The sequence below is a fragment of the Anastrepha obliqua genome, chromosome 5 (genome assembly GCF_027943255.1).
Source record: "Anastrepha obliqua isolate idAnaObli1 chromosome 5, idAnaObli1_1.0, whole genome shotgun sequence".
NCBI classification, from domain to species: Eukaryota; Metazoa; Arthropoda; class Insecta; order Diptera; family Tephritidae; genus Anastrepha; species Anastrepha obliqua.
Window position 1 is genome coordinate 6,162,518 of NC_072896.1, and position 9,885 is coordinate 6,172,402.

At 42.4% G+C, this 9,885-nt stretch overlaps 1 protein-coding gene across 2 annotated transcripts; it reads right to left on the minus strand.

The window, feature by feature from the left end:
* Positions 1 to 1,282: 1,282 nt before the first annotated feature.
* LOC129247825 (uncharacterized) lies at positions 1,283 to 8,214 on the minus strand. Of its 2 annotated transcripts, none has more exons than XM_054887145.1 (8): positions 8,117 to 8,214; positions 7,353 to 8,041; positions 6,349 to 7,267; positions 5,531 to 6,285; positions 5,378 to 5,464; positions 5,065 to 5,310; positions 4,668 to 4,797; positions 1,283 to 2,018 (listed from the first exon to the last, which is right to left on the minus strand). In XM_054887145.1, exons 2-8 carry the CDS (start codon positions 7,857 to 7,859, stop codon positions 1,894 to 1,896), a joined length of 2,769 nt encoding a protein of 922 aa, XP_054743120.1. In that variant the 5' UTR covers positions 7,860 to 8,041; positions 8,117 to 8,214; the 3' UTR covers positions 1,283 to 1,893. The 2 variants fall into 2 exon arrangements, with proteins under 2 accessions (XP_054743120.1, XP_054743121.1); XM_054887146.1 differs by having other exon boundaries at positions 7,353 to 8,068.
* Between the last annotated feature and the right edge of the window lie 1,671 nt (positions 8,215 to 9,885).

The window sequence follows — 9,885 nt, forward strand, 5'->3', positions numbered from 1 at the left end:
CGCGGGAGCAAGAAGAAGTCCGGAGGGGACAGGTCTGGGCTGTAGGGAGGGTGGGGAAGCACCGGAACCCCCAACTTGGCCGGCGCATTGTCGTGATGAAGGGTCCAATTGTTGACGAGGTCGGGCCGAACCCGGACGACGCGGTTTTTCAGACGAAGGAGCACTTCTTTGTAAAATGCCGCGTTTACAGTGCTTCCTGGAGGTACAAGTTCCTGTATTCGATCGAGTAACGCTGCTCCAACGATCACTGCATTTTCTCCACTGCTAAATCCTAACACACTTTTAAAACAGCTTTCACGCGCGGAGCGCTGCTGAATGCGCCGCTGTTGCCAGCGAACTGGGACCGGTTTCTAGTGGAAGGGGAAGGCCCGACGATCATTTTCCCCTACCAGCCGATTCGGTTGATCGCTTGGCAGACGCTCCGCGCGGGAAGGCTCATTACTTTTCTATCAAACTCTGTATGGCAAGAAAAGGGCGCGGAGGCGCTAATTGGATTATTGGTGAATCACCACTTCAACCAACCAACCATCCAAGAAAATTTTTTCAACGGTATAAAATCATTATATTTATGAAAGGAGGGAACCCTGGGGGAATTACATAGAGAAATACAAAACATCGCACCACACCACAGTCAACGCTTGCATGGCCTTTCAATGGCAAAGATTCTCACTCATCTATAGCAAACAATGAACTTTCCCAACTACGATTTGATTAAAGCGTGAATTTATTAAAAACTTTAGAAGGAATGTATGTGATTGTGTATATAGTAATTTATTTGCCTTGCTTTGCTATGCCTTTTTAAGTATATATTTTTAACTATGCATTTTTATTTTTATTATAAGTTGTCATGCCTTAGCGCCAACGCGTAAATATCAAACGCATTAGAATACTTAAAAAAAATTAAAAAAAAAAAACAAGAAACATAAAAAAGAAATTAAATTCAGTGATTTTCAAAAATGTTGGTCTTTAACATTAAACGCACTAATTAACGCTATCCATCGTACATACGTATTAGGTATTCATATTTTCTACACTGCATCTCTCTAAATACATACATACATACATCTAAGTGAACTATGCAATGCCGAATTGTGTGCTGCAGAGATTTTGGTTGTGGACAGAGCTCCTTGCTTTCCATATAGGGGCGCGCATGCACTGCTACGCACATACTACAATAAATTTACGGTACATACATCCATGTATATGCTTTAGCTGCATGAATGTGAACTATTTAATATTCGCTTGATGCAGGTGAATGAGTGCAAAATTACAACATCCTAAATGCTATCGACTAATTTGTATTATATATTTATATCATATTTTGTTGTTTGCTTCAACATATAAAGTTTGAGTATATAAATATAATGGTGTATAATATATATGTAAATATATATAATATATAGATAAAGGAATAAATTAATTTTACATGCAACGTTTTGCAGTGCGCTTGAGCAAACGCTGCCTCAACAGAACAAACGCTAAACAATCGAGTTGCCATATTTGCTATGCCTACATACAAACATATCAGTTAATCTGTGTAAGTTGCGTTATGTTGGTAGATTACTTGACGTTTATATGTCATATGTTTAATAATTACTAGTAAGTAATACATAATTAAGTTTACTTCCGTTTGTTTTTGTTACTTCATTTTGATATTAATAATTCTATATACTCGTAGTTCTGTGTTTGAGTTTTAATATTGCATTCGTTTATGCATAACAACATCAATTTGTATATGCGTATGATTATGTGTGATTATTGTTGCCTTCGTTTGCGCATGAAATAACTCATAGTATAATTTTTTTTGTTTTTTTTTTTTTTGTTTTTTGTTTTTATGCTTGAACGTAATGTATAAAACAGCCATGCAAATCGCAGTTTTTAAGTGTAGCAAATTTAAGATTTTCTTGTAAGCCTTAAAACTCCAGCAGGATAGTACTGTGGTATCATTATATATTCAGGCAGTGCCCGTCGTTGTGAGCAACGTTGCTGCGCCTGCCGTATGATATTGGCAATTTTGCCTGTACAAAAAAGAAAAATTATTATTATTATTATTTATTAGAATAATATAAAATATTACACTAACTTAAAAACAAAAAAAAGCGCAGATTAGCTGCTTGGGACTTCGGTGCTTGGTAATTATAAGGTTATGTTTAAGTTATAAGGTGTAGGATAAATGACAATTTTACAAGCTTTCAATTAGGCCAAGAGGTTACATGGGTTTCGTGGCTTCGAAAAATCGATATTTTTTTTGGCTTATTAATTTCTACAACATCTCAGGAATATTATCCTAAATTTTTAAGTCGATCCCAATAATAGTTTCGGAGATACAGCCTTCGGAATGTGTGCGCTCCAAGCCACTTTTATTGTTACTCAAAACTTTAAACGCGTTTTTCTCGAAACCGTGTTTTCAAAGTCGGTTGTCAAATTTTCTCGAAAACTACTCAACCGATCCTGATGAAATTTAACATAGGTGTTCAAGATACAATTCACTCGTGCTTGAACGAAGGATTTTGTTTTTTTTTCAATTACAACTACTAAAAAAAAACATGTCAAGCAAATTTGACAGAAAGTTTCATTTTTTTGCAAAAATGTCTGCCAAAATTCCAATTTTTACTTTTTTTTTCTTTCCTTCGTTCAAGCACGAGTTTATGGTCTTAACTAAAGCACTTATTTTTGTTTTTTCATATTTGATGAGCCTGCCAGGAGTTATGCTGACAACGCGGACGCACCTTTTGCTCGAGGGGTCACCGGTAATGACGTCACAATGGAGGAGTTATAAATTTTTTTGAAAATTTCAGAAATTATTCTTTAAATATGTATCTATAAGATAGAAAAAAGTTTGAATTAAATAAATAATGTTTTATATAGAAAAAAAAATATTGAAAGTAGGCTTTTTTTTTACCCGACGAAACCCAAGTAACCCCTTAATAAAGTTACATATTTTAATGACATTCTCTGTTGTGGTATTTTTCAAAAGTTCAGAGGGGTTTTTGGAACCAAAGATAGGTACACGTTTAGTATTTAAATTTGCACAGATGTCTATTATGTGTATAAGGTTAAGTTGATCGTTACAGAGAGGACATGTGGGAGGAGACGTGGATAGAAGAAGGTGTTCATGGGCTAGCTTAGAGTGACCGATCCTTAAACGTACGAATACAGAAATTTGATTCCTTGATAATGTGGATGCATATATTGCTTTTTCACACTCTGGGTTAAAAGCTATATACGGGTCCCTGAATTGCGCCCACGATGCATATTTTTGTTGTTGTAGCAGTATCTTCACCCTGTCAGTGTAGTGTAATCACCGGTCGTCTTCGTCTAGCTCATCTAACGGTAGACCCAGGAAACTAGCTGTTTCGACGGGTTGGGTCCAGAGGGAGAGGGGTGTTAGATGAGTGGGTTTGATGGGGCATGTGAAAAGGTGGTTAGGGTCGTGCGGGGTGCCTTCACATGCCGGACATATGTTTAGTATGTCGGGGTCGATTCTGGATCAGTAGGAGTTTAACCTGCTACAGTATCCAGAACGTAATTGTGCCAAGGTTACGCGGGACTCTCGGAGAAGCTGGAGCTCTTCGTCTGCAATAGGTGGTGATTGGACTCCGATAACGGCATTCGGGGGTCGGGAGCTTAAGAAGGTGGTAAGGGCCTCCCGATGAATGTCGTTTATGGCCTGTCTGTGCACTGTCTGATCCTGGAGTGGTCTGTCTGTTTTGTCCTGGATCTCGTTCACGTAGTTGCGGAAGTATCTCCTGATGTGCCTGGGAGGTGGCTCAGGCTCAAGCAGGTGTCTGCATGGGTGAGGCCTACGGTGACACCCTAGCAGAAACTGCTTGCCGAGCAGGAAGCATGTGAGCCTCGTCATGCAGGTGTTGAATTGGGGACATCAGGAGACATCCTGGCGCTGTCCTAATAGCAGTATTTTGGCAGGTCTGGAGCTTCGTCCACTGCGTATCACTGGTTCCGGGCGACCAGACAGGCGCAGCATAGTTAAGAACCGGTCGGCCTATTGCTTTGAAAGGCGACAGCAACATTTCTTTGTCTTTGCCCCAAGTGCTGCCGGCGAGCGACTTGAGGACTTTGTTGCGATTCTGTACTCTCGTTGCAATAGCGGTTGTGTGCGCGGAGAAGGAGAGCAAGCTGTCAAAGGTGACTGCCAATATTCCTTTGTCCAAGTGGTAAAAAGGGTCGCCGTGGATTTAGTGGGAGAAAGTTTTAGGTTTCTCGCAGTGAAGAAGCGAGAAAGGCGGGCAAGGTAGTCGTTTACTTTGGTGCATAGGCCATCAAGTCGTCGGCGTATGAGACCAGTGAGACCCCCCCTGGTGGCTGGGTGGCTGCATATTTTTGTCGAAGGCGATAGCTGTTTATGTAGGCTTGAAGGTCTTTAGAGACAAGTGGAGTAAATAGAAAGACTGGGGATCGGTACATGTATTTGGCCGCTAGATCTGCAGATTCATTTCCCAGAATGCCTTTGTGACTTGGCATCCAGACGATACGTATTTTGTCTCCATTTTTTATTAAGTAATCCCGTATTTGGGAGAGAATTTGACTACTACCGTAAATGTTGGATAGCCCTTGTATTACCGAAAAGCTATCAGTAAATATGGCAATTTTACCTTTATTTATTTATTTTCAAATAATTTGTGACTTTTAAGTCGTTAACAACTTACCCAAAACGTTTGTCTCTGCAAAGCGCTTATCTAAATGCTTGAGTACCTCGAGATTTTTCGTTCGCACCCAATGTTGCAGTATGTCGGTGACTCTGATGGGCACCAGTATTGTTGAAGTCTCCTCGGAAACCTTGAAAAAGTAAATGCAGGTATAAAAATAAAGTAAGTAATTGGCGCCTACACCTTAGTTAGGCGTTTGGCAGAGCTCCATCTCCTAGCTGTGGTGTACGTCTTGACGTTGTTCCACAAACAGAGAGGCCTACAGTTGTAAGCCGACTCCGAATGCCAAATGGTTTTTATGAGGCGCTTTTTCATGGCAGTAATACACTCGGAGGTTTGCCATTGCCTGCCTGCGGTATATAAAACGCATTTGTGGCTAAATTCGCAAAATATTTACCTGCTCAAATTGCACGTCCACCTGCTGCCGTGTGGCAAATTCAATCAAACATTTCAGCTTATGATGGTTGCAATGTTTCTTCGATTCATGCATTAGTAAATGTTTCAAATCTTTAAGTTCTTTAACGTTTTTATGCATCTTCAACTTTAAAGGCATTGTCGTTGTTGCTGTTGTATTGGCAGCATTCGAGGCATAATAAAAGTAGGATTTAATGAGCTCCAAATTGTATGATACATGAAGTTTGTCCTGAAAGTGAAGTGAAGAAATGCGTAAGGCACGCAAATACTCAGCGCCGTTTTTCGGTTATTCTTACCAGTGCCTGCACTAGCAACTCCTCGCTTAAGTTTAAAGTGGCAACTGTGACAAATTCCTTTTCAGTCAGTACTAAGTTCTTCAGCAGCTGCAAGCAAGTTAACAAAAGTTTATTAACAGTTAAACAAGCGCCCCCAGTTTTGCAAATATTTACATGCTCGTTGTTGATGTCAGTCGTTGCCCGTCTTTGGTTTATCCCCTCTTCTTCGCTCTTCAAGTGCTGCAACTCCTCAGCGTCACAAGTGCGTGCACGCACACGCGTACGTACGCGCGGCTTGAGTTTATTATTGCCGGCACACGGTCCACTATCATCACAGCTAACACTATCGCCCAGCCATCTATCGTCCTTCAGCATGCGTATATCTCTGAAAGCCGAAGTCGCCCAGTCCACATTTCTTGGCTGCAAGTTATCACCGCCTATGGTTTCGAAAATGCAATCATCACGGGTATCTCTGAAGATCAATGGAGAACCACTACGACAACGCGTAGCGCCAGTCGATGTTTGTGCGGCACGTTTGAAGAGCGCTATGTTGCTGCTACTGCGTTTGCGGCAACTGGGACACTCATTCAAATCCACGGCCTTACCAATGGTATTGGCCAAAAATTCTTTCTCTAAGCAATCCAGGCAAGTGTCATCATTCGCACTCGAATCGTCGCAGTCGTTAGTTGTTGTGGCTGTGTTGGTGACTAGGCCGGTTTCAGCATGCATGCAATCTTCTGTGCTAGCGCCCATCTTGGGCGCTGCGCACCGAAATTCAGTACAGCTGGCACTGCGCTCATCAAAGCTTGCGCTATTGGAGAGCGTTGTCGGTGCATATGTCGAGCGCAGCGAATTGCGAGATTTCGAAGAGTTCTTGGAAGATGTAGATGAGGATGTAGAGAATGTTGAATAGCGTTTTGGTTTGGCGCCTGTTAAAATTAACATTGAAAAATATAAACACTTTGTGAAGTAAGAAAACATTAGTCACGGACCTGTTACTTTCGAGGGGTTGGCTTTGCTCTCCTCCTTTGTGTGTAGTACATTACGCCCGAAATTCGAGAGCAACGCATTGGGCAGCGAATGAGCCGCATTGATCACACCAGTTTTGGGCACCGCATCGACTGTGTCATCGACCATTCCCAGCGCTGAGGTGCGGTCACTGTGTGTGCGCTCGTAAGCATTGCAGTCGCCATTCTCTCCCTTAATTTGATCCAAATGCATGGTGATGCGTGCGTAGTTCTTGCTCAAAAGTAGTTGCGACTGAAGTGTCTTGGTTGGTGGCGGTGGCAAGCTGTCATCGATTGGCGAACTGAAAAGCAAGCGCTGCGCCCCAGTTGTAGCGTTGGTATAGTGACTCAGTGTCGCTGAATGACGACCACTCAAGTGGCAAGCATCGCGTTGCATTAGGAAGGCGTCTGCGTGACCAGGCGCCGTTTCCACCGAACCGTACTCCACCTCTGACAACGGATCTGGCTCGAAATCCATTTCAAGGAAGTCTGTTTCATCATCGGCCATACAGGTATTGCTAGTGCCATGACCGCGTCCGGCAATGGCATCTAAAGCGAGATCAAAATCCGCACCGTCACCACGATATGCATAAACACAATCATCTGAGTTGAGCGAAATCTCCTCCGCATCGACATCTACATCGTCAATGTCATCGTCGCCTTCCAACAGCAATAAGTCATCCGCATAGTAGTTATCACTGGTGTAGCTGAGATTCTCGGTGGAGTTGTTGAGTGAGGCACTGCGGGATACCACTCCTGTGGCCGCAGCGGCGGCTGCTGCTGAAAAAACATCAAATGCGCACGCATTGAAATCACTGGGCGTTATTACATCAACAGCCGCCGCTGCCATTACATCCTGTGACGGGATAGGCGTAGTAAGGGCAATGCAGGAGGCGCAATTTTGCTACAAAAAAAGGTATATATAATTACATGTGAGCTTTTGAATTTGGCAACATATGTTTCAAAAATATAAGCAAAGAGTTTCAAACCTTTAGATCGCCAATGCTCTTGGCTGTTGCACCCGCCATTGCATTGCAAGTGCTATCTGCCGTGGCAAAGCCTGCGCGTACGCCAGCTGGTTTTCTTTCAGTACTGTCATCTTCGATTCCACCACCACCTTCACTTTTAATTCCAATGCCGGTACATGACGCATCTGTTGTCGAAATTGCCAACGCAACGGTCGCAATGCTAGCAGCCGCTGCCACCCCTGTTGTTGTTATGCCAACATTGTACTTGGCCTGAACATTTGATTCTGTTGAGTTATTATTATTGTTATTTTGTATGTGTTGTTGGCCACAAGTTAGCCAGCTACCGCTGCCACTGCCATTTCCAATGCAATTGCAGTCATCCTGCACTGCTGCGAAATTGTTTGCTGCTCCAATGCCTGCGCCTACATGTGCCGAGGTGCCACAACGCCCAGCAGCTAATTTTTCCGCATCTGAATTCTTTTTGAAAAAAGTACCACTACTACCGCTGCGCCCTTGCAAATTTTCCATCGCCACGGCTGCTCACTTTCGTTAAGGCGTTGGCGTTGCGTTGAAAATTCAAATGAAACTTGTCCTTCACAACACTTTTCACTGACCAACTTATTTCTTCAAAATCTAGGTGTTTGCAAATTTCAACTTTTTTCTTCGACTTCAAGTCTGCGGGGTCCACGACGTGTTTACTTTGTGGCTGTCTATGCGTATTTAACGTTTTCGAACTTCTGCATTACTACTCAGCCACGGCCGATGAAAATTTAGTTGTTTCTTACCTGTTTTAAGTTTTCAACATTTTCTTTGTTTTTTGTGTAGTATTCTTTTATTACAAGAAGCGGAAAATTTTTCCTATGTACAAAAGTTGAAAACAGCAACAACTTTGACAGAATGTTTTGTGCTCTGTTTGCTTCATCTTATTCTTGATGCCTAACAGTGATGCCATACCCATGCAGAGGCATAGGGATTATTTGTGCCCTATGCAAAATTTTTTAAACCAATAAAAATGCTTTTCATTGAATATAAATATTTCCATTTACTAAATATTCATTATTGCGTGGTTAGCATTTGTTGCCATTTACTGCGCAGTAGGCTAATAAGGTGACTCACGCTAAAATCATGAGTAAGGTCCAAAGAACAGCTTTTTTATGCATCTCTGGGGCTTTAAGGACTACTCCAATCAAAGCGCTGGAAGTACTAATCAACTTACCTGCCCTAAATCTGGTAGGAAAACACGTGGCCGCCGCCTCGGCGCTCAGACTAAAAAGTATGGCACTATGGAAAGACCGGTGCTTTGGCCACGCTTCCATTTTGCACTCTCTGAATAGTCATAAACAAGAAATAGACTACTCTATCCCTAGACTCACCTTCGAAAGGCTCTTCAAGACGAGTATACCGTCAAGAAGGGAGTGACATACAACAAGGCCATGGAGAAGGGGAGAATTAAACTTTTATACAGATGGCTCCAAGCTAGACGACAAGGTTGGCTACGGAGTTTTCTCGAAGGAATTAGGACTAGAACTATCCGTTCGACTACCAGACTACTGCAGCGTCAGGCAGAGGTACTAGCTTTAAAAGAAGTGGCTACATACCTAAATACGCACGCCGTAACAAAAACGATTATAAATATATTCTCGGATAGCCAGGCGGCCATCAAATCAATGAATGCGGCTTTACTAAGATCGAAGGTTGCACAGGAATGCCGGGCAGCTCTAAATGATATTAGTGACGTATTCAAGGTCAGCCTTATTTGGGTTCCGGGACATAGAGATATTGAGGGAAACTGTAAAGCAGATGAGCTAGCCAGAAAGGGTACCGCTCTCCAACTGCTGAGTGATAAAAGTACCATTGGAATACTCATGGCCACGAGTAAACTAATAGTAAAAAACCACTTTATCCAAGAGGCCAATAGGTCATGGAGAAATGAAGATACGTGTCTAACAGCTAGGATACTATGGCCGCAAATAAACAAGAAAAGAACAAAGGAACTGCTTAGTCTCTCAAGTGATAATATTTCGAAGGTCGTGGCTTGTGTAACCGGTCACTGGCTATTTGGCAGGCATTCCTCGAGACTAGGAGTTTTCTCCCATGAAGAGGAAGAAACAGTTGAGCACTTCCTTTGCAATTGTCCAGCTCTAGCTAAAATCAGTGCAGGTTGTCTAGGTAAATACTTTTTTAATTCTCTTACAGAACTATCTGGCGCGGGGTTGGCATCAATACTACGCTTCATAAGAGCCACGAAACGGTTCCACGAAGGAACATAAATGAGGTTGCCGTGTAGCACAGTGGTATCACAACGGACCTGTAAGGTCTAAGTGAGTTGGTCGTGCAGACCGACTACCACCATAACCTAACCTAACCAAGGCTAATAATAAATATGAATGGATCGCCATTTAACTACACAGCATATGCGCACTTGAAGTGTGCGCGTTAAAATCCACCAAAATAGAACCGATAAGTGCATGCAAGGCAATCCCACTATTAATTTATGAATAGGGTTACAATTCGTGAAGCTGGCAACACTGCTTATTTGTTTGTTTTTAAATTG

Coding starts and splice junctions, on each gene's coding strand:
- LOC129247825 (XM_054887145.1), bottom strand. CDS start 7,859: ATGGAAAATTTGCAAGGGCGCAGCGGTAGTAGTGGTACTTTTTTCAAA. Junction 7,268..7,352: donor AGAGCATTGGCGATCTAAAG/GTTTGAAACTCT, acceptor CTTTTTTTGTAG/CAAAATTGCGCCTCCTGCAT. Junction 6,286..6,348: donor CAACCCCTCGAAAGTAACAG/GTCCGTGACTAA, acceptor TAATTTTAACAG/GCGCCAAACCAAAACGCTAT.